The sequence below is a fragment of the Phaenicophaeus curvirostris genome, chromosome 1 (genome assembly GCF_032191515.1).
Source record: "Phaenicophaeus curvirostris isolate KB17595 chromosome 1, BPBGC_Pcur_1.0, whole genome shotgun sequence".
In the NCBI taxonomy this organism is placed as follows: domain Eukaryota; kingdom Metazoa; phylum Chordata; class Aves; order Cuculiformes; family Cuculidae; genus Phaenicophaeus; species Phaenicophaeus curvirostris.
Window position 1 is genome coordinate 178,870,339 of NC_091392.1, and position 24,962 is coordinate 178,895,300.

The window sequence follows — 24,962 nt, forward strand, 5'->3', positions numbered from 1 at the left end:
TTCTTCCCCATCAAAAAGAGGTTGTTCTTTTGCTTCATGATGAGTCTGAAAACATCTCTATCCATTCAAAATGGCTATGTGTCTGTAAAAGTGGTTTGCTCACAATGAGTAATTGAGTTAGTTGTCTTAGGGAGAAAAAAAAATACATGAAAAGTTTAGGTCTTGATTTTTGTAGTAAATAGAGGAGAGATTCATGCTGCTGTGAGCAGAGTGGCAGCCCTTCCCTTCACAATTGTTTTTAAAGAGTTTTAGGCTGCCAGTTCTGCCTGTCTGCCTGCCTGTCATTTTGTTTAGTGGTAATTTCAGCAGGAGTATTTTTAGAGAGGCGATTCATACTGCTACATTGAAGTGCTGTGGGTTTGATGCTAATGTAAAAGGGACAGAAGTCTTATCAAAGATAGGAAGCAGTGGGTGAGGTGAGTCTCCTGAGAGTGACGGCTGAGGAGTTCTTATGGTTGGGCAGGCGTCTTGTCTTAAAATGCTGGGATTTAAGAAAAGTTTTAAAATCTCATGGTTTGCATCTTCACAGCATTACTGTTAGTGTTTTCTAGATAGCAGTTTGTGTAGTGGATTAGAGAGTGAGGCATCACATGAAAAAGGGACTCTGCTGCAGGGGTAGCAGGTGAGGTAAGGACCAAGACACCTGTGACCTTGGCCCAAGGTGGCTGCTGTTACGCAGAAAGCTTAGTTGATTGTCCCTGTGCTCTGGATTCCATCCTTGGCAGGATTTGATTCTTCTCATTCTGAGAGGAGTTAAATATATTACTTGAAAGCTGTGATTTGAGAAGTATGTGATGTAGGGCTGATGAAAGCCATTACCAAAGCTTCCAAGATACTGATTAGGGCTTAGATAAGAGAATTGATTTGTGAAATACTAAGATCAAGTCTATCATTTTTAGGAGATGGCATAGGTCTTGTTGTCAGTTTTGGAAAGTTCATGATAGCCACATGTTTAACTGCAGAATTTTAAAATATTATCCAAGTTCCACCTTCTGCTTAATAAAAAAAAAAAGCTGTCATTTGCATATGTTTCAAGCAATAATGAAGAATGATGTATAATATAAAAAAGAAGCACACTTTGAAACCTCTCACTCCTAGAACACCGTTGTACAGTCCTGCTTTTTACAGACCTCTTTAAATAGCTTTCCTTATTTGAGTATGCGTCTTGTAAACACAATAGGAGGTGAGAGGTTGCTTGATATGAACTGGATTGCTATACAGTATTTAAAAACATTACATAATGCATTGTCTTTAAAAGGAGAAAGATATTGGATGAAATGAGGTATGGAGTCCTTTAAGCATATTTTCGCTAGAAGTGTATAAACAGTTGCAAAATTCCTAGCAAGAAAGCATGACAGAAGAGTTCTCCAAGTGCTGTGAAGTAGGACAAAAATGGTAAGTTTAGAATTTATGTTTTTCTAAAGGAAGCATGCTGAAATGTGACTTTTTCAGCAAATTTGGCTTCAATAGAAAAATTTAGAATATTTTCAAACGTAAATAACTAGCAAGGTAGGTAGATTTGGGGCTGAGTCTTTTGTTTCAGTCCCTCCCTTCAGCCTTGGAACATTAACTAGTTTTCAGATTTTTGATTCAGCAGGCATTATTATTTAATTATTCTTGTCTAGTGTGGAAGACTAGCGGTATTGGCACGTTGTAAGCCATCAAACCTGTGAAACAAGAGCCTACTCGTGCAAGGGAACTGGAAAGAAGTGGAAGAGAGTGGAGAGGATAACATTGTATTTCAGATGCTTGAGTCACTTTCTCAGTTAATAAGATTAATATAATTTTTTAAATAAAATTATTAAGAGTCAGAGCATTGTAGACTTTTATACAAACTGTGTAAAACAGAATCCACAAACTCAGTGTAAGTGGAAACCCAACGTTAGTACATCGCCAGAAGATTGTGGGATGTTCCCTGTGGATAAATGTGTTTTCCACTTATTACAGACCTACTCATCCCAGGTCCTTCAAAATTACCTACCTGAAGTTGTGTCTTGGGTTTGTGTTTGCAGAAGGAACCCACAGTATTTGTTTGGTGTTCTGGGCTATACCCATGATGAACATTAAAAAAAATAATTACAAATTAAGGGATTTTTTAACTTTTAAGCATAAAATAATAAACATTAAAACATCTTAAATAGTAAATATAAAATGTAAGCATAAAATGTAGATAAATTACATTATCAGGTGCCATAATTGTGAATAAAGTTTAGCTCTTGCTTTTTAGGTTCAGCAGTTACTTGGTAAGTTTTGCAGTTTTCCTCTCATTGAGGCTGGAGCAGGGTGTTGGGGACTTCCCACGTAATTTAAGGAAACTAAATGTTGGTTGTGCATAAAAGAAATACTCATGAATAAAAGAAAGTCAGAAACATCAGAAGAAAGGAAGCAACTGTGTAATACTGGTAATATATACTGCTGGAGTGTACATATATAAATATAAATACTGGTAATATTGGAGGTGATTTCCTGAGCAAAGAGTAGAGAGCAATTGAGGCAGATGAAAGCAATTAAATGTAGGTGCATAACAGGATAAAACTGTTTTAATTGCTCTTGTGTGTGTCGGGTCCATCTCCATCATCCTGAATATTGCGTTTAGTTTTAGGGATTCATAGGAGTCAAGAAAGGGGCTAGACTAGAGCTGAACAAAACGTGTCATGAGGAGAGAGGTTGAAGAGCTTAGTGATGTTTTAATTGGAGATATAATCAATGTGAATGTGACAAAACGGGGCACAGGACCATGTATTGTATAAAGTTAAAATAAGACACCATTATTTGACATTAGAGAAGTAAGAAGAACATTCAGTAGAAGACAGGTAATTAATTAAAATATAATCTGAAATCATCAGTAGTTTCAGAAGCTAGAAGTTTATTGATCAGCTGAGATATTCAATACTGAGGATATCAAAACAACCCTCTTTCTGAAAAAAAGAGGTATCCCATGTCTGCTGATGGTTGTGTGCAGATGCTCAGGGAACAACAGGAAGTGAGTCAAACTTTAAGCAACCCGGTACTCACAGTTTAAGGACTTTGTGAACCAGGCGCTGTATCCATGTGTTTGTGTTTAATAGCATTGTTGGGGAGGAGGGTTCTATCTGTATATTTTTGTCATCCCACTTACACTTTTGGCTTCCATGTTGTGGCAGTCAGTCTTACAGTTGTAGTTATTATTTGTGTAATGTAGTCTAGTCTTTCCATTTATTTTTTATAAACCTGCTGGTTGATTTCATAAATTCCTGGATTTTATTCACAGAAATACCCAGTTACATTAAGAAGAACTAGAGAAAGCCAATCATGACACCAGGCTCTCTCCCTCAACAAAGCTGGCTGTAATTCACTGGGGCATTTCTTGTTACCTGCAGGAGAGTCAGTATTTTCTGTTTTACTGTCTTCTGGTGTAACAGCCTCTCTGGACAGTTAGTGGGTTTCATCCTAGCTACGATTGCTGTGTCCTTACGGTGAATGCAGTAATTCCTGGATATTTCAAAATAAGCTGCTTATTATTCAGAATGAAACGTTTTGCCCATTGTGAATGCACAGCATTCTGTAAATAATCTGTAAATATTCTGTAAATGCTGATGGGTGGCCTTCAAGATGCATGTCTTGGGACCCAGACCTACCTGTCTAGAGCAGAGTGGTAGCACGTTTTTTGACTGATAAAACCAGGCTTCTGTCCCCAGACTCACTCACATGTAGTAAGGGGCAAATGCCAGGTTACTTTACTTTGTAAGTGACAGCTCGGGGTGTACTTGCTGGCCCTCACCCTTTAGTTAAGACATTTACATCCTGCAGTGACCACAGAACAGGTTGGTTTCTGAGGCTCAGAATATTAACAGATCTCTCACTAATTCAGAAGTATGAGAGCAAAATCAGAGACTTTCTATCAAAATCACAGGAAGTCCTTTTTAATTAAATGATTCCTGCTTATTGGGTTTGTGTTCCAACTGTGTTCTTGTAAAGCAAATTTTGCAGCGACTATTGATGATCCTAATCTTTACTCCTTTGTTTGTCTTTCTAGGAGAAGCTCTGCCTACCACATCACATCCTCGAAGAAAAGGGCTTGGTAAAAGTAAGCGTAACAGTTCAAGCATTGCTAGATGTAACAGTGAAACAAGCTTTATTCACGTGAAAGTACTCTCTCTGCTGTTACCAGCTCCACTGTGCCATCAAAGCAAATCAAAATACTGCCCATCTTTTCAAACTGCTTTGAAAAAAAACCTATGCTCTAAGAGTATCCTTACACTTCAGATTTTAAAGTCATCATTCCAACTGTACACGTGCGTCAAACTACAAACCAGAAAGTAAACAGCAACATTTTCTAGAGCAAACAGGCGCATCCCTGCTTTTACAGCTCACTTTGTACAGCACCTACTAAAACAGGCACCTCTCTGCCACTTCAAAATGCGTGGAGCCCACAGCTGCCTCGCAGCAAGATACCTTCATATTGTTAAACGGAGAATCATTGTAATCGTTTGGTGGGGGGGGAGGGAGAGCAAATCAGACTTCTACCATGTTAAGTTTTCCAGCAGTTGCTTCAGGCTATTGTTGCCTTTTAAAAAAATACCCTGACAAAATATTTATATAAATATTATTTATTAGTGAGTTGTTATTCATCCTTTGGATGCAAAATGTAAATTAGGAAACTGTATTTTATTACTGCTTTTTTGTGGTTAAACACTTTATTTTAATATAAATATTTAGTTATTTTTTATTCTACTTGGTGTGCAGTATGTCTAGATCTCCGTAAATTGTATTTTCTAATATGTAAGATAAAAAGGAAACAAAATAGGTGCTTTTATTACAAGAACAGCTAGCTGGAATGGCATCCTTCATTTCTTGAATTTGTGGAACATTGGTAAAAAATCTGTCTGCATTCCATTGAGTTTCCTACATTCCAGTAGCACTTTTGTCCCCACTAGACTGAATTGGCTAAAACTGAGAGCACACCCATTTTATTTGTATATAGATGTGTAAAAGTACAAAGGAACTATGTAAACTTGAAAAAATAAATGTGAATAAATATTTTTGATTGCTTATTTTGCTATGCACAAGACATTTAACTTTTGCCACAACAAAATGAATGATGTGCATTAGGATCACGTGTCTTGAAATATAATGTTGCACTGTAACTTGATTTCTTATAAAGATGACAGCACTACAGAACAAATAATCAAAAACAGCACAAGAGCGTTAACGAGAAGATTTATTTACCAGGCAGCCAAAACAGTTTAATTATTTTCCTCAGTGATTCCTTCAAGAGGAGATAAAATTACTAAAATTGCCAAAGGCAGATGCAAAGATCTGATCTTCCAGCCCAAACCTGCTGCTTGTGGTGCTGCTCCTGTCGCCGTTGTTTCCCCACAGAAATAAGCACAATGTTCTGTAGGGAATGTTTGCAGGATCCGACCTCTAGGCCCACGTCAGCAATAGGAAACGCAGTTCTTGTTCTTATCTCTACTCTAATTTTTGTTATGAGATTTTTTTTTTCATAAGTATAATTTATTTTTAAAACATCATGTGATTTAGATCTGAAAGTTCCACACAGGGATTCTTACAATATCCAGAAGATCTCATTTTTCTTTCATAGGAGAAGCTATTGATGGAGCTTAGGCAAGCGGGGCAGGAAAGCTGCATGTGGTGACAAGGCTCGTTGTTAGGGGTCAGTGGGGCACTGGGGCAGGTAGTTTGAAATGCGTAATGACAACTAAGGCGATGAGAGGTCTAACTATTTAAGCAAGAGACTGTGGAGAGAACTGTTGTATGAAGGTTCTTTGGAGGAACAATGCACACTTGTCACTGCTGTGTATCGAGGCAGTTACACACGTTCATAGACACCACATTCAAACCCACCAGTATTCCAACAGAGGATTTTTTTCATATTTAGGGACGTATTTGAATGCAGACGACACATTTTAATACCACAAATTGCCAGTGTGTTGGTTTGTATGGGCAGTGATGTACTGGGAGGAGGAAAGGGGACTTGCAGACAATGAGACACACGGTATGCATGGAATATCCAGTTACTTCAACCAAAGCAAAAGCATTTTATCTTACAGAGGGAACAGTGACTTAAATTGCAATCAAATTGGCAGCTGGTGTATTGTTTCCTATAACATGTACTGTGCACTTTAACACTAAATTAAAATGTATTTTAATATTTTACAGAGCTGCACAACTATCTGTTTTGTCAAAAAGCACGAGCAATGTAAAGAAAGTAAGTTTTCAAGTCAGAGTTTATCAAATTTTAAAAGCATTCAAAGATTGAGTATAAAAATAGGAATATTGATTTCTGCATCTCTAGGGATAAAATGCAGGTTTCCTGAGTATTTTTTTACAATGTATATATGGCAACATGAAGCTTTGTAATTATTATTTTGACAAATCTTGGGTTTTTTTCATATTAAAATTTTGGTTTTCTCCTGATAGTGTCTTTCAGTATTTGCTTGATGTTGGCTGTAAATAAATAGCTCTAAATATTTTGTAATACAGCTTTTTTTTTTATGCAGTCTTAATCTGTACGGATAAAAAGAGAATCTTCATGAATCTTTGTATATTATTTATATGTGCAATAAAACATGCATGGCAATTCTGTAACACCCTAAGCAGTGAACATAATGTATATAGGAAATCTTTACTGTAGTTACAATTAAACTCTATCATTTGTAGAAACCCTTTAACGACTGCCCCTGTGACTGACATTTCATTGTAAAAGAGATGATGCTTGGAGAGCTTAACCCTGGGAGTGATGGAGGAGGGTTTGGGATGGAGAAGGTAATGATGGGACCCCAGTCAATGAATTTTGCAGCTAAACTAGGAGCAGGATCCAGCTTGTAACTGTGGGCTTGGCCATCTGGTGTCAGTCCCTGCAAATGAGCTTCCCTGCAGCTTTGCTGCTCCAGCTCTCAGCAGCAGCTGAATGAGGTGCCTGCTGCAGCCCAGGCTGACCCTGTGAATCCAAACAATGATGCAGTGACGCTTTCTGTCCTGGGGATAACCCAGGGTGACCCGGTAGTAGGGACTACAGTGTGTAGGTCAGAGGATGCAGCACTCTCTTCCCCATGCAGGTTCCTGAAGTCACATAAATTTTGCTGTTTCCCCATTTTTCTTCTTTACCTTATCCTGGTGATTTTTTGGTGGTATTTTTCTCACTTCTGGTAGCTGATTTAGGAGAGAGAGGATCTTTCTGCACTAATCTCCTGGGGAGCTCCTGCTTTTGATTGCCAAGGAAGCCGAGGGTCTGTGGCTGTTGCGATACAAAGCTAGGACAGACAGATCGCTGCATAATTTAATCAGATCAATGATTCGTGTCCCAGTTCTTTCACGATTTGAACTGTCCTGGCCTTGCAGCTGGAGACAAGAGCAATTTGAGCGCCCCTTCCTTGTCAACCCTCTTGCACCAGTTCTGTAAGAGCTCAGAGCAATTTCTACTAAACCTTGAGGTTGCTGAGTTCCAAAGCAACTTCTCGTGGCCTCACCAAAGCCCAGAGACACTTACCTGAATCTGCTCCTGCTCAGAGTGAGGCAAGTGGAAGGCAGAAGGCAGCAGCACCTGTAAACGTGTTTTATCCAGAAAGCAAAAAGGGCGGGAGGACAGTCAGTTACTAGGAGCACCAAGCAGAAAATTAGTCGTATTTTCAGCTCCAGAATTGTAGCTGGACAGTCGTTTTGAGAAGCTGAGATGGTAATTGATCTGCTAGACTGCAACTGAAGGATACAGGAAATAAAGCTCCCTGCAATGAGCCACAGTTTATGGAAAAACTATGATTAAGCCATAGAAATTTATCGAGTACAGAAGAGGGCAAGCTGTTACCTACACATTAACCCAGCAGCTTTCAAGTGCTACGTCCCTTTCCCTCAAATACAATTATCAGAATGCATTAGACAAAAAAAAAAAACAAAAGAAAACAACAGTTTTAAGACACACCATATGGAAATGTTTATCATCAGAAGTACCTGCACAAGCCTGAACACCCTGACCCCGCCACTGCTACCCTGGTTTAGTACTTGCAGTAAAAGCACCAGCTCCAGTCCAGTATTAGCTATAGCCCAGTAATTCATTTGCTGGCTAAGGCAGAGCAGTTGCCTGGTTGCTGGTGGAGAGAAACAACAAGAAGCTGCCACACTTTAAACAAGCCTTTGAGCCAATTTTGCTGTAGTGGGAGTGAAAAAAACCTAAATATTTAGCACCTGTGGCTTTAAACTTTGATGTCAGTGCCCTGCTTTATAAAAAAAGGAGGAGTGGTTGGTGTCTTGTAAATCTACAGAGTGGAAAACTTGGGTTAAGCATTTGTGAGAACTCTCGCAAGGCGCACAGGGGTATTTTCCCAGCCTTCTCAGCTCACTTCATTCAAGACTGACAGAAGTCAATACATACGTAGTTTAAGCCCATCATCCCCAACAGAAACCTAAGTGCCCAGCATCGGCCTCCCTGTAACCTAGAATCTAGCAGGGGGCACCTGAACCCCAGGAAAGCAGAGTTTACAAGCTTGAACACAAGATAAACAGCTCAGAGGAGCAACCTGTGTTCTTGCCCCACACGATTGTGCTGATTTTACTGAAGGCAACAGCATTTAGGCCTGACAGTTGTAGATCCACAAGTTGTAGATCCTCTAGGAGCTATTGTGAATCTACAACTGTCAGGCCTAAATGCTGTTGCCTTCAGTAAAATCAGCACAATCGTTTGCAACCATAAGACACGAGAGCATCTATAGGTAGAGAAAGATTTTTTTCAGATCTACGCTTCAGTTTCCTCTCAGTCCTGTTAAGTCTTAGAACCAATAAACACAGCACAAGCCTTTCACAGTCAGGCAAGCAGAGGAAAAAGCCACCTCCTCTACTACTGCTTCCTTCACGTGACTTTGAATAGGTCTTTTAAGTATCATCCATGAAATACCCTTCAGATTATCTGGTGTTAATAACCACTCTGCATAGCAAACTGCTCTCTCCTGTCTGTTCTCTCCACTGGATTTTGTCCTTGGAATATATTTGGAGGCACCAAGGAAAAAACATGCCAAACACTTCAGATAATTAAGTAGCTTGATTGGTTGTGTCACTGACAACTTCCTTCAGCAGTAAGCGATGAAGGGAACCCTGGTATTTAATTAGCTGAAGAGGCATGCTGGTGTTATTCATAGTCATAATTAAGCTACAAATCATCCTGAGGTCCTAAGAACAAAACCCACGTTCATACCCTGAAACTCACTCATCTGTTTATTTTCATTTTGACCTAGAATGCAGCTTCATGGCATTGAGAGAGGTTTTTCATAGAATCAAAGAATCACCAGGTTAGAAGAGACCCACCAGATCGAGTCCAACCATTCCTATCAAACACTAAACCATGTCCCTCAGCACATCGTCCACCTGTGCCTTAAACACTTCCAGGGAAGGTGACTCAACCACCTCCCTGGGCAGCCTGTTCCAGTGTCCAATCACCCTTTCTGTGAAGATTTTTTTCCTAATTTCCAGCCTAAACCTCCCCTGGCGGAGCTTGAGGCCATTCCCTCTTGTCCTGTCCCCCGTCACTTGGGAGAAGAAGCCAGCTCCCTTCTCTCCACAACTTCCTTTTAGGCATGCAAGAACATTCCAAGTACTTACTCTAAAGCACACGCATCAAATTAAGCAGGACTTTTATTTGTCTTAGTGCTACAATCAGAAGAGCTCCATTTTACAGACACTTCTTCAGTCTTCAGTTCTGTCCTTGATTCACATTGGACAGACAATGCTCCCATCCAAATGGTTCAAGCATTGAGGTATTTTGCATGATGCTTGATGTGGTCATTAATGAATGTAGAAATGAAAAAATAGCTGTGATCGTAGCCCTAGAAAAGAAGAACAACTAAGAAATCAGCAAATACATACAGTTCATGATAAAGCAATCACGCTCAGCTCTTTTCTAGGAAGGTTAATTTTAAGAAATCAAATATACCTGCATTAGACCTAAAAACTAAAAAGGATACCTAACTAAAAGGTTAAGTATATATGAACACTAGGAAGTTAAACAAACTCAATGTACCTTAACCTGCCCTAATCTGGGCATGTAACTTAGAGGTGCAGAACAGCAAGTGTCAGCGAGATGCAAGAGTGAGATGCAATTTGAGAGAAAAGTTCCCTTCACTGCCTTTGCCCTACTGGTGAAACACAGGCATGAGGAGAACACAACCCAGGCCTGAATTACTGTTCCAGCACTACACTAAAATGACAAAGAAACTTCTGAACAACTCCATTCTATCAGCATCAACTCTATCTTTTAGTGCAAGGCAGTGTAAATGTCACTACGATAGAAGGCAGCCTCTCGTTTCCCACTGCTGGGCCCCTCACTGGGTCTGGCTTGAAGTCGTCAGTTGCTTACAAAGACTCCAGCGCTCTCAGGACAGTTCAGGGTCACTGAGTTACAAAAGAGGAATCCTTCCACCTGGGTCTTTAAACGTATCCAAGATTTCAACCAGTTCCACACCTTTCCCAGTTTCCACAAACACAGGCAAATGAAATCAAAAAATTTTATGCTAAACACAATGCCCACACTATAGATAAGGAATCTGGTGAAGCGCATCTGTCACTTTGCTGATACAGCGGCACTGACACTTAACAAAAAATCATTAATGCTGCTTCTTCAGCCGACCACAGGCTGCTTGAGACGCCATCAACAAATTCATTCCCTGAAACTAAAATCCTGGCCCCACCTAGTGGTGAAATGCAGCTGAATCCAAGGGAGATCGCAGCGTTTGATGGCTCATGTTAAGGAGAATATCACTTCTCCTCCTCGCTTATCATAGAACCATTGAGGATGGAAAATACCTCTAAGATCATGAAGTGCAACTACCATCCCAACACCACCATTCCTACTAAATCACGTCCCAAAGTGCCACATCTACACGCTTTTTGAACACCTCCAGGGATGGTGACTCCACCCTTGCCCTGGGCAGCCTGTTCCAGTGCTTTAACGCTCATTTGGTAAAGAAATTTTTTCTAATCTCCAATCTAAACCTCCCCTGGAACAACTTGAGGCCATTTCCATTCATCCTCTCACTTTCAGAGACAGAGCCACAGATAAGTAAATGCACACCCAGTGAAGAGACCTGTTACATAAATCCCAAAATAACAGTGAAACAACCCAACAATCATAGATGGCAGAAGAAACTTGCCTGCTGCAGTCTAAAGATGACTGGGATTTTTCGCTCCGTGCAGGCAGCGATGAAGTTATCAGGCAGCAACTGGCCTGCGGATAGAAACTGGTCATCCTTGCCCTGATCGATCAAGATGTCCAGGTGAGAGTCTGGATAGGACTTCACAAGTTGTGTGGCATCGTACGCCTGCAAGAATAAAAGAGAAGCAACACCCAGTCACCTGCACGGGTCAGATTTGCTGACTGGAAGAAAAGAATGAGATATATAGAGTACTGGGTGATACTGATCAAGACTCCAAATTTCACTTTGGAAGAGCAAAAAAAAAAGGGAAAATTCTGGGCAACTAAAAAGTAATACCCCTGTTTTAAAAAAAGCAGTTTGATCGAACAGGCCAGGGCTAAATTTGTACAGAAACTGAACAGCAGCAATGTTATCTAGCACCGATTCACATGCTTGTACAGCAAATAGATCCAATGAAAATAACTTGGTATCTTGATGTAACCACTTTGGGACCTAAGGGTCAAAGAATTGGTATAACACATGGCAATTTTAAGCAGAAACATGCAGATCAGAGGTTATCTCTCAGTGCCAAAGGCAGGTCTAAGTCTGTTCCCATTGCCTGCTGATGATCTACTGGACTGGGTTTGCAGAAGAGCTCAAATGCAAGTTAAGGGGACAGAAAACATTTTTTTTTTCCAAAATAAATTCATTAAGTTAAATGCAAGCAAGTTTTTAAATATACCATCTGCCCTACTAACAACTGTAAAAGCAGCTAGTGCTCACTATTTCAGTAATGTTTTAATCAGACCTGGATGTCTTCCTAAGAGATATTTTAATAGAATTTACAAGAGATTTAGTTGCAGCTTGTGTTTATTTACAAGGAAAACAGAGTACTTGGTCACAATGATCCCATCTAACTATTCAAGAGATACAGTGCAATGTTTATGCTGAGATTAATAGTACTGAAGGGCAGCACAAATAACGCAGTAACACACACATTTTTGTATCTTAGCAATTTACATCCAGATATTATATTTCAAAATTAGGGCCCTAGAGCTAAAACCTAACTTTGCCTGGTTTAATCCTGTTCCATGGGATACTGATTTCCAAGTACACAATGGGCTTCTCAGCCAGCTGCCTCAGACAGGCTGCCCCTGCAGATGCCAAGAGGCTTGTCAGCCTCTGAAGTTTGTTGAAGTCTCTATTTTCAGGCTACTACAAGAAACAGCTGTTTCATATATTGAGAACTGAGCTGTTGAGAGATGGGCCACAGCCTACCCTCTTTTAAACTGCTTGCTGCTTTCATGTGTTAGAGAAAGTCTCTGACTGCTCATAATTCTTCTTAGCTCAGATTTTAAGATCTTCATAAAACAGAGAGGAATTTAGCCAATTTGATGAGAGTCTTCTGCCCCATTACACTTTTTATAAGCACCATCAGGCAAGTCATACCCCTGGCAGAAACACACAATGCTTATTCATGCTTAGGGGTTTTGTAAAACAGCAGGACCAGCTCAGGGACACCCTGGAGTTTTATTCCAGACTCCTGCTGCAAATACATCTACAGATCACTCACTCATTCATGCATGATGAAAGAGCTGCAAGTTGCAACACATACCTCCCATTTGCTTGTATCTGATCCCAGATAGCCGCCAAGGGCTTTCTTCCCCCACTGACACTGAATTGGGTTGCAGATAGGAGCAAACGCCGACACAGACTGTTCAGAAAGAAAGCATGAGAGTAAGTATGAGTTAAGAAAAGTGATTCTGACTAATGAGCAAACAAAAACCTTTTTAAAAATGGTTTTGAAGTTACTGCCAGAGCCCAGGACTCCCCCTTGAGCCCCCTGGGTTAAGTGCCCTAACATTATCCTACTTCCTTCTTACTTATTCTTTCTAGCCCCACTTTCCTTTTTGCACGTTAGCCAAGCTACAAAAGGTAGGGTTAGATGCCCCATTCCTTTCTCTGTTGGGAGGCATCGGCTTGGATCCCCTTAAGAGGCACAGAAGGATCTGAGGTCTGCTGCTGGCTCAGCATAGCAAGAGCGTGGGACCATTTCACCTACAACAGGGTCTTGGCAAAGCATCTGGCAAAGCCTGACACATGGGGCTGCTCAGCCAGTCTAAGCAATGTCCCACGAACTGAGGTACCTCCAGGGTTAGAGGTCAAGAAAAGTGCATTTCAGATCACAACTCTAGCTACTGCTGTCAGAAGCGCAAGGCTTTAAAAGTCTTCTTCTGGATTTGGCATTGGGACATCAATATTACCACCCTAATATCTTGCAGGAAATAGCAACAAACCACCTGAGCCACACCAATTTGGTATTTTCAATTTACTGCTTAATTCTTCTAGATAATACAATTAACAGTTAAGTTCCAACAGTGAAAACGGAAATTTCTGAACTACCGGCTCCAAAAGATAAAAAGGAGAGAGAGAAATAAAGCTTTATCTCACATTCAGCTCTCTTAAAACACCAAGCTAATAATGCTGAGCAAATGTGATGCTGTTTTCAAAAATGCAGCAGCTGACCACAAAGTACAGGGCCAGGACAGTCCATGAAAGGCCTGATTCACAAAGGCAGAGCCCCTCACCTCTGAAAAACAATGCCCAATTCTCCCTCAGAAATGCATTTTACACAAGCATAACTCCAAAGAGAGCAACAAAATTTCTCTCAGCCCTCATGAGTATAAAAGAAAGGCAAATCAATTCCAGTATGTTTGACTCAGATTCAAATAGAATACAAATGAACACAACTTCAAGTACCTTGGATACTCCAAAAATCAATCTTTAGGAGAGCTGACATGCAAATCTCAGCGAGGGGAGAAAGGTGTGTGTGTGGAAATGTCCTGCAGATACTATTTCATGCAAGGTTCAGGTTCTTTTTGCTATCAGCTGGAGTTAACAGACTCTGTGGTAAATTCTAATAATAATGAAAATGTTTCTTGGTAATAATGAATAAGCCAAGATCTGAAAAGATATGGCAAATCACACAGCTGCAGAGCTAGAAGGATCCTGTTAACATTTAAACAGAACAAGTGGCTTGGAAGAGGTGCAGCATAATCTGAAAGAAACAAAACTTTTCTTAACTTTTAAAATCTGCAGATTTTTAATTTTGCTGATCCTCACAATTCCACAGTGTGGTAATTTTCCATATTCTAACACTACGTGTCAATGAACTGCTACAACTATCAATGAACTGCTACAACTAAAACTACTTATCTATTTAATGCTATAACAGAACTTGGTGTTATGTTTTCTCTCTCCATTTCTATACAAAACTGTATAAGCACCATATAAACTGTATTATATCTTACTTTGTACTTTCCAGGATTCTTCAGAGCAAGAATAAGAGCTCCATGACCTCCCATGGAATGCCCAAAAACAGACATCCGTCCAGGATCAGTTGGAAAATTGGCATTTATTAGTTTAGGCAGCTGTAAAGGAACAACAGTAGAATAAAAAAAACCCAATTTGTGTAGGTTTAAACAAAGTAGCAGACAAATAACTAGCGTGTTTTATTGCCAGGAAGCCACTGAAACAAAAGGCACATCTTTAGTTCTAGCCTGACATTTGGAATGACAGCCCAACAGCAATCTGAAAAGGACTGTAAAAAAAAAAAGGAAACAATTAATCTGATAATAAGTAACTCAAAGTATCTCTATAGAAATCTACCGTAACTCTGTAACAAAAAATGCGGCAATTTACTAATAAACATAATCTCATTTTAATAGATACATAACTACATGCTCCTGTAGGCAACCAGAAAGGCAAACAGGACACTTGCCTTTTTAATATATATTTCAAGGATTCCCTTTTACACTCAGTTTCAGGTAAAGAAAAAAACAAACAAAACCCAAACCCACTAGCCCACCCTCCTAAGTGAAAACACTCTGAGCAATACAATTGAAACACTGGTGCAGTGAAATAGGTTGGTTGCTCCAGAAGCAACAGAGATTTTTTATTTTTTTTTTACTTTTTTTTTAAGAACAGAGACTGAACAACTAATGAATCAAGATGACAAATGTAGGCCAGCCCTGTGGCATCTCCAGCAGTAAAGGAAACTCAAGGAGTTCCTGTTCAGGCCCAGCCAGGTGTTATCACCTCAGTGCTGAAGTTCTCTCCTTCCTCAGTTCTACCACACTAGCTGTTTGGGGAGGAAGAGCCTAACAACCGGGTAAATCCAATCACTCAAATAACTAAGTATTAAAAAAGAAATAATAAATAATTTTTACAAAAGAGGAGAGCATGAGAGCAATCAACCATCTACAAGCTACCCAAGCAAACTCTGGTGCTAGGAACAAAGTGCATGACTGAGCTGCACCCCTTCCAGGAGAACCCAGCAAAGTTACCTCATCCTTTATGTAGGAATACATCCTATAGTTTGTTTTCCAAGGATCTTCCGTAGCATCCACATAAAAACCAGCACCAGTGCCAAAATCCCAGCTTTCATCTTCTCCTTCAATATTGCAGCCACCTGTCATGAAAATTCTTTCTGTAGTTACTGTCTTCCCTTTAAAAGATTTTCAGAATTACATAACCTACTGTAACAATAAGAGACTTGGAACACAAGTTTCTCAATCAATGTCTTCACCCTTCCAGCTATAAGGCAATTTGGACTTTCATTCATTAGTACAGTGTTTTCATGTGTTATTTGAAGAACACTTTCAAAATGCCACTTACATATTCCCTACAGCTGTATCTAGCTTCTAACCTTTTTTTTATATCCCTTCATAAATAAGCTTAACGTACAGATCTTTCCTAAACTAATAGTGTAAAGCTTTGCTCAATTTACCCAGGGACCTATTCAGAAGTCGGCACTTGTTAATCGCTACTACCAGCTTATTTCAGTTATTAGTTGTCAAACACAAGAAACCACATCAGAGACAGCAACTGTAGAGAATTTTCTTTCCTCTAGAAGGACAGAATCATATATCGCCAAATTGGTTACGACAAGCTGTTTAAGTCCTTCAAATAATGTCTGCTACACCTCCCTCTAACATTCAACACCGTAATAACACTTGCTGCCCCTATAATTTTTAAATAATTTTAAAATATATAACTCTACCTTTTCTACAATCCATTTCATTGCTCCCACCTATAACTCCTCACAAAACTTAAGTAAATTTCTCCTTTGAAGAACTGCAGGGTTGTAGTCTCTTTTCCAAGGCTACACTTTCAAATTCAACTTGTAAATGTCTCCTTGAAAGTCTGTACATCCCATCCAGTCCTCTCTTACTCTCCCTGTGATTTACCAGCCTAGTCTGCAGAACAGAATGCAATATTTCAAGGTGTCCATGACAGGAAATCATGGCTTCCTTTAGTCCTAAACATTCCTAGTTTCTGCAACCTGAAATGACATGGGCTTTCACCACTGTCAGATCACAAAGCAAACTCATGTGTAATTTGACAGTCCCTAACAATTTGTGCAGCGATACCTGCCACCCTGTCACAGTGTGAAATCAGATTCTTATAAGGATCAAAGGTGAGTTTTCTCCAGTGACATGCCCCTGAATGTCAACTGATTTTGTAAGTTAACAGTCCAGCAGTCACGAGGGCTGGGGATGCTTACACAACATGTTGGATATAAAAAGTCTGCTATCTTCCATCTCTTGGCAATGGACAAAAAAAATCAGAAAGTCCTGCAAAGCAATGAAGGCAACACTGTTTCTGTTAAAAGAAACTTAAGGGAAACCCTGGGGAAAAGAAATTAGAGAAGAAACTTGCAAAATACTGCTCAGCATACCTGGCTGGGAAAGCAAACCCCTGCAAAGAAGGAAAAGTAAGTTCTATCAGGGCCTGACAGAGGGTCTGTAACAACAGGTATTTCAGGTTGTCATGCACTCTTTTCCCCCATCCAGATACATCTCCTAGCTCCTGGAAGGTAATTCTCATGCAACTAACTACAGAGTTCAAAAGCACATATTAGTGTTTTTTCTACCTATGCTAAGATCTTTTAATTTGTGGTTCTATTTGGACCATTCTTCACCTCTTTCTCCAGACAGCTCAAAGAAACTTGAGAACATTTTGAGTCTCTGAGTTAAAATCTAGGAGTATAATATAAAACAGATAGTGAAAGTCATCTAAATAGTGGAACAATCCTCATCAGTTATTAGACTAAAAGGCAAGACAGAAGCTGTAAAGAAGGTTTTAAAAGAAAATGAACAAAGCAATAAACTATGCAAATGCAACTTCACACTGACAGACAACTTAGACAACACTAAAAACAAGGAATACCCAAGGGTAATTCTAACCCTCACATAATGTGAACAATACAAAGGCTAGTTGCCCATGTCTAGTCTGCAGCAGATTGCAAGAATGAAGTGTTAGGTCTATTAATACGTATCTTGCTCTTCTGTCCCTCTTCTTCATTAGAAACACACATTTCCATTCTTTGCCCTGACACAACTTCAAAATCCAGATGAGAAAAATAGTTTCCAGAAAGAACACCACTTCACTCTCCTATTACCTGTGTTACGATCTGACCCGCTAAAGCTTGGGGAATGTTAGACGACTGCCACCTTTGTATACAGTACTCATCAGACTTTAGCAGAATCCAGGAAATACTAAAGGTAACATACTGTATTCCCAACAGACTGTACTGCCAGTAACTGCAGATCCACTATTTTCAGGTTTCCCATATGACACATGAGCTCAACCTCATAGAAATAACAGCATATAACTTCAAAAAAGCCATTCATCATCAGTCTATTGCAGCTGCAGGGGGGAAGGGTTTCTTGTTTGCACTTTTAAGTATTTGGATCCTCTGGAGACACGTATGTGACAGGCTTTAGAAGACAATACAATAAAGAGTAAACATTACATCTTAGCGTGACAACACAGTTGTGCAGAATTTTTAAAGCCTCAGCAATACATGAAGTACAGGCAGGAGTCTCTGATAACACATGCCTCTCGTTTTCCTTTCCTTCTCTCTCCTCCCTTGCGCTGAACTCAATGGTCCCTTTGTTCTAGTTTTAGTGCCATGACAATAAAATGCTTTCAAATCAAACGGTCACTACCATGTTATTAAGAATATCGACAATACAATCTAGCAAACAATGCAAGACACAGAGGTGAGGTCATATTCTGACCCAAGTGGGCAACACACTTTGTGGCAAACAGTAGCACTACATTCTTTGAGGATAAACACAGTGTAACGACTGTTATCAAATCTCTTAAAACTTACGTGGGCTTGTGTCTGGTGCAACTACAATAAGGCCATGTTCAGCTGCAGCTTGCTGAAAACCAGCTTTTGTTATAAAATTCTGCTCCGTGCAAGTTAATCCTAAAGAAATAAAAATATCACGGGTCACACATTGCTCACTGCAAACCAGTTTCAAAACCATTTTTGATAGAAAAAGTTCTGAAAAACAGGAGTGATTCCCACCCCTGTTAACATGCAAAAGCCTCTCAACTAGGTTCTACAGTACTTGATAATCCACTGAAACAGACACTGTTGCACTTTCACATCTAGTCACACTAACACCTGATCAAAACCAGGTCAATGTGTACTTTGTACCCATGCAGCGCCTGCTCATGGGGCATACACGGCTTCCTCAAGTACCATGCATTTAAATCCACTGACTACAAACACTGTTGTTAAGGCGAACACTGTTAACTTCTGACATCTAACGCTGCAACTACATTTTTCTCTCTACTGCCATTTCAGTTGTTTGCATTACAGAATTCTACATAAGGTCTGACAAATTCTACACCCTTTGGATAGGATACAGGCCTGTAAGTACTCTGGCTCCAAACCACACAGCGATCTGTGTCTTTTGTACTGCAGCAGGCCCAACTGAAGTCAAACTACAAATAAATAATACTGCACACCACTATTTAAATTTGTCTTTACTGTTGCATCTAAGAGGGGTTAATAATTCTAGTTTACTATGAGGACAAGCTGCAAGTGACCTAACGATTAATACACTAGCCAAGATAGCATGGTTTAGGTTAAAAAAAAAAAATAAATGTGCTGCATGACTTGGAGCTCTTCAGACACTTTTGATGCTTCTAGTTTCAAGGGAAAACATTTTTACCCAATGTGCTGTCATTCTACAAATCAGACCTACTGGCTATTTTGTGAAATGAATACAAACAAGGAATATAATCTCCACATTACCAGTTAATTCTCTAACTTCCTAAACACAAAAGTCAATAAAGCAACTCCTAAAATTAGAGAACAGACAAATTCTGCTTTTTGTCTTGAGTAACAAAGAAAAAAAAGATGTAATTAATTAACACTGGAGCCATCACCAACATAAATCTGACCATTTTGACATCAATGCCTTAACATTATCCATGCACTTTTGGTGCAAGACCCAGCTCTGTGGGAGATGACAGGAACAGGGCAAAGGAACAAAGCTGGGATAACTGGGAGCACATGTCTGTCTCTGAGGGGAGACCTCATTGCTCTCTACAACTACCTGAAAGGACATTGTAGAGAAGAGGAGGGTGCTGGCCTCTTCTCCCAAGTGACAGGGGACAGGACAAGAGGGAATGGCCTCAAGCTCCGCCAGGGGAGGCTTAGGCTAGACGTTAGGAAAAAATTCTTTACAGAAAGGGTCATTGGGCACTGGAACAGGCTGCCCAGGGAGGTGGTTGAGTCACCTTCCCTGGAGGTGTTTAAGGCACGGGTGGATGAGGTGCTGAGGGATATGGTTTAGTGTTTGATGGGAACGGTTGGACTCGATGATCCGGTGGGTCTCTTCCAACCTGGTTGTTCTGTGATTCTGTGATTCTGTGATACCGGTCCCATCTCAGCTTGCCTTACATCCAGCAAGATAGTAGCTGGATAGGACACTGCAGGAGCTCAGGAGATGAAGGAACAATGCTGTGGGTAAGACAACTCCGCTCCCACCACACAGCCCTCTTTCAGGCCCCTGGACCTTCCTGATCCCACAGGGTTAATTCTCTCTAGATGTGCTTGCACCAAGCAAGCATCTAACAGCACTTCCCTTTCCAATTTCACCAGCTGTTCTCTGCAAAACAGCCCTCTGATTAAGATGGGGTCCAGAGGACAAATTTGCTGGCTCCCACGAGCTAGACTTTGCGTGCCACCCTGTTAGCTGAAGCAGACTGTCACAGACAAAGGGAACCAGGAGGTGTCACAGCTGGGAGGCCTTTCAGGCGAGCCTTTAAATATATGTTTTAGAACAAAAAGCACAGACATTTTAGAACAAAAGGATAGAAAATGTTGAACTCTGAGCATTTCAGAACACAATCTGGTAGGCTACCCCCTGAGATCAGTTGCATTCAACTTGATCAGAATATACTCAAAGTAAACACATGTTCCAGAAGATGTGTTGCAGAATACAGAAGCTGCCACTGTCCTGGGACATCAGGTTTTCAGTGACTGTAGCACAGTAGCTCAAAAACACCTATCTTTTTAAGTTACTACAATTCATGTTACTTACCTGACAGCCAATACAGCACAGGACACTTTCCAGTTTCTGCTTTTGGAGGCAAGTAGATTCCAAATTTCATTTTGCATTTTAGCTCTGCACTGTATTAATAAAATACTCCTTGTTATCACCACTAAACATTGAAAAAAGAAAGATGAATCTATGCACTTCATAAAAACAAAGATTTGCTCAGTGAATTACAACAACTAAGAAGTTAAATATAGTTAAAAGCTATTTAAATACAGTAAAAAGCTACTTAAAAACTCAGCCTTGGCCTCTTAAACTGAGAAGAGCTAACCTTCCTACCTTACTGTGAAGATATTTACACCAGAAACTTACAAATAAGCCACATTTTTGCAGTGTTGCTAAGAGGCAAGAGTCTGAAATTTGAATTTTGAACCCCAGCAGTATTTAACCTGAACGTTGCCTGTTAAATTGGAAAGTAATTTTTATTGAAAAACACATCCACATGACTCAAAGAACATACACTTCACAGCATACCCCACCCAGAAAGAAGTGTTTTCAGTCTGCTAAATCTACAGAGTGCCCAATTTATACTAAAGTCTATTGTCAATAAAAGCTTATTTAAGTATAACTAATTTTTTCCTTTGAAATGTTTTTCTGTCCACCTTCACCAAACAAGAATAATCTATGTATTGCATCTGCCTGCTGACAGAGTGCACAAAAGTGAAATATGCAGTAGAGTGAGTAGAAATTTGTACACACAGCAGCGCTCTGTGCTGCAAAGGGGACAGCCCAGAGTAAAGGGACTTCCTCTTAAAAGCTACAAATACCAGCTTTCTGTCTCAACCCTGCAGCACTCTGTTACTGCTGGACGTGTTAAACATTAACAGAGAAACAGAAGAACACAGACAAAACAGTAGTCGACAGCATTCTTTACTGAAATATGGATATTAGCGAAAACATGCTGTTTTCCTGCAGCCTGCTTGAGAATGCTGACAGCAATGACAGTAGGGATTCATGGTCCCATGGTTAACAGATAAGTCACTTTTGTAGTGTTACCTGTCATGTTCAAAGACCTTCTGGAAACCCTCAAAGCATTTGTTGCTGGAAACCTGTTTCAACGCCATGGCTTTAACTGTGGGAAAAAAAACCAGAGCAAGTTAATTCTATTTCCCCATAAAAATGGAGGGGAGGGGGAGTTGAATTCTAGAAAGCAGAGCTGACAGAGCCTTCCTGCTTTCCTGCAGACCCACATCTCCAATCACCTGTACCTCTGCAGTAACTGTAGCTTGCTCTTTGTCTAACAACGCTGCTATAGTATAAGAAACCTCATGCGCTGGGGTTAGCCTGGAGCTTCGTGTGCTGCATTGCCAGCCTGGTACCTCCGTGATGACTGTGTAGGAGACAAACCTGTCCCAGCTTTCCTTGACTGTGTGTGCCAGTATCCAGCTACTAATTACCACAATACAGAGGACTGTAATCTTCTTTGATGGAAATTAATTACCTTGTTGTAAAAGTCAGACAGGAGATACATAGGCCTCGCAGAGAAGCAGAAGGGTTACTTCAGTGGGAAATAGTATGAAAAACACAAAGCAAGGAAAGAGTCACTGGAGCTTTAAAACAGCCAGTAGCACACTCATGGGAACTGAGGAAAGCTGAAGCTAACAAAGATGCTGCCAGTTTTCACGGAGAACAAGGCTGGCTGGGCAGCTGACAGGGGAAGAGTCCTGAAGAGTGGACACACAAGAAAACCCTGATGAGAAAGCAGGCAACACCAGGCAACCTCACAGCTCTGCACTCGAGCATGGGGAAGCACTCAGAGGACGTTCATTGTCCTCATCATCCCAGTGGGGCTGGAGTAGAGGAGCAGCCACGCACAAGCGCGTCACCCCATCTCCATCAAGCTGCAGCGATACTGAAAATGCGAGGAAATACACTCTCTAAGACTCGTTTTGGAGTTTTAGAGAGCAAGCACCATTTACCAGGGCTGGGCGGTTGGGCTCGATGATCCGGTGGGTCTCTTCCAACCTGGTGATTCTATGATTCTATAAGAGAGCCATCTCCATCAATCGTGTGCAGTGAGACAAGAGCTGGGGACAGAACATACTTCCCACTTCTATGCATATGTATGAATTTCCCCAGAAATCTTGTACACATTCTATTATTTTCCAAGGACTACTTTTAGTGCTATTCTGAACTTCACAACAGCCAAAACTCTTGCCAATTTGGAGCTTTGGCTCCAGCTCTGTCTGACCTTGCACTTGAGATGGGGAGAGGCTGCAAAGAGGGGATTAGAGAAGGAGAAACATGTTCAGCACCGATCACACAGCACACACGACATTATCATAGAACCCTAGGAGGGTTTGGGTCGAAGGGACCTTAAAGATCATCCAGTTCCACCCCCTTCCATGGGCAGGGACACCTCCCAGCAGACCAGGCTGCCCAAGGCCCCATCCAGCCTGACATTATCATCTCAGCGAGCAGTGCCCGGGAAACACTGTTCTGCAGGAAAACACACAGAGGGACATTCTACCTAACTATGAAAACCAAAAAAATACAGTTACTTCGACGCAGCTTCACGCTACTTCGTTTTAAATCAAAACAATCCCGCTTTTTTGCGCCAGTAACCACGTCTTGTACCAGCGGCACCAGCGCTTCCCCCCCCACTGCCGGCGCCTCCATGTTTCCCACCCCCCCCCCCCCCCAGCGTCCATGTTTCCGCCCGCACCCCCCGCGCCCTTTACCGCGGGGCCCAGCGGCGGCGGCGCGTGGGCGGAGATTAGGGGGCGGAGCTTAGGGGTGAAGCTTATGGGCGGGGCTTAGGGGCGGGGCTTAGGGGTGGGGCCTGTGATGAGCAGGAACGGAGGCGTCGGGGTCGGTGAGGGGGCGGAGCCTATGGGGTAGAACTGATGAGGGGGCGTGGCCTATGAGGGCCTGTGAGGGGCGGAGCCTGCGGGGGCGGAGCCTATGGGGCGGAGCATTGTGGGGCCGGGCCGGAGCCTGCGTGGGGTCGGAACCTGAGGGGTGGAGCATGTGGGGGGCACAGCCTGTGGAGTGGGCGGAGCCAAATGGGGGGGCCTTGGAGGCAGAGCCTGTGCGTGGCGGGGGGCGGGGCCTGCGTGTGGGCGGGGCCTATGGAGCGGGGTCTGTGGGGGCGGGGCCTATGATGGGTGGTGTCTGGGATTGAGCGAGGCCTACGGAGGGTTGGAACCTATAGGGGCGGGGCCTATGAGGGGCTGGAGGGTGGGGATGGCGCCTATGAGAGGCAGAGTCTATGAGTGGGGCGGGGCCTATGAGGGGAGGGGCTATGAGGGGAGGGGGCCCTGAGGGGGCTGGTGTCAGTGATTGGGCTATGGGGGCGTGGCCTATGGGTGGAGGCTATAAGGAGGGAAATCTGTGAGGGGGCGGGGCCACCGAGGACTGTTGTCTGTGATTGGGCGTCGTCTATGAGGGTCTATGACGGTCTATGAGGGGCGGAGCCTGTGGGGTGAGGGCTATGAGGGGGCGGAGCCTTTGTGGCCATGGTTGACTCCCTTCCCTGCACCTTGTGCCATCCTGCTTCCCGCAGGCAGAGCTCGGACCCGTGGGAGCTGCTCTCTTCCCTCTCCCCATTCGCTCCTCCAATTGGGGAGAGCAGCCTCGGCACCCTCAATGCCAGCACATAAGGGCTCCCTGCTCCCACTACAGGCTGGGGGGTGGAGGGTTGGGGATCAGCCCTGCAGAGATGAGCTTAGGGGTGAAAAACTGGGCATGAGCTGATGATGTGCACTCACAGCCTAGAAGGCCAGGTGTATGCTTGCCTGCATCAAAATGATGCTTGGCTGCATCAAAGGGATCTGAACAGGCTGGACCGCTGGGCAGAGTCCAATGGCATGAGGTTTAACAAGGCCAAGTGCCGGATCCTGCACTTGGGGCACAACAACCCTGTGCAGTGCTACAGACTAGGAGAAGTCTGTCTAGAAAGCTGCCCAGAGGAGAGGGACCTGGGGGTGTTGGTTGACAGCGACTGAACATGAGCCAGCAGTGTGCCCAGGTGGCCAAGAAGGCCAATGGCATCTTGGCTTGTATCAGAAACGGTGTGACCAGCAGGTCCAGGGAGGTTATTCTCCCTCTGTACTCGGCACTGGTGAGGCCGCTCCTTGCATACTGTGTTCATTTCTGGGCCCCTCACCACAAGAAGGATGTTGAGGCTCTGGAACAAGTCCAGAGAAGAGCAACAAAGCTGGTGAAGGGGCTGGAGAACAGGCCTTATGAGGAACGGCTGAGAGAGCTGGGGTTGTTTAGCCTGGAGAAGAGGAGGCTGAGGGGAGACCTCATTGCTCTCTATAACTACCTGAAAGGAGGTTGTGGAGAGGAGGGTGCTGGCCTCTTCTCCGAAGTGACGGCGGACAGGACAAGAGGAAATGGCCTCAAGCTCTGCCAGGGAACCAGGCTGGACATTAGGAAAAAATTCTTCACAGAAAGGGTCATTGGGCACTGG

At 42.2% G+C, this 24,962-nt stretch overlaps 2 protein-coding genes across 6 annotated transcripts in view; one reads left to right on the forward strand and one right to left on the reverse strand.

Annotated features, from left to right (window-relative positions):
* LRCH1 (leucine rich repeats and calponin homology domain containing 1) overlaps nucleotides 1-6,674 on the forward strand; it is a 125,462-nt gene extending 118,788 nt beyond the window's left edge. For all 5 annotated transcript variants that reach the window (XR_011339439.1, XR_011339443.1, XR_011339444.1 and 2 more), the window contains one exon: nucleotides 4,016-6,674. Coding sequence is in view for 2 of the 5 variants with exons in the window: in XM_069881152.1 (XP_069737253.1) it covers nucleotides 4,016-4,126 (111 nt within the window). In the remaining 3 variants the exon portion in view is untranslated. The remainder of the gene's footprint in view (nucleotides 1-4,015) is intronic.
* Nucleotides 6,675-9,606: 2,932 nt separating this feature from the next.
* On the reverse strand, nucleotides 9,607-22,529 carry ESD (esterase D). The gene is made up of 9 exons (XM_069881183.1): nucleotides 22,465-22,529; nucleotides 21,542-21,617; nucleotides 20,531-20,619; nucleotides 18,301-18,399; nucleotides 15,467-15,591; nucleotides 14,432-14,551; nucleotides 12,736-12,834; nucleotides 11,139-11,306; nucleotides 9,607-9,815 (listed from the first exon to the last, which is right to left on the reverse strand). The coding sequence occupies exons 2-9, from the start codon at nucleotides 21,607-21,609 to the stop codon at nucleotides 9,735-9,737; spliced, it is 849 nt and encodes a 282-aa protein (XP_069737284.1). The 5' UTR covers nucleotides 21,610-21,617; nucleotides 22,465-22,529; the 3' UTR covers nucleotides 9,607-9,734.
* Between the last annotated feature and the right edge of the window lie 2,433 nt (nucleotides 22,530-24,962).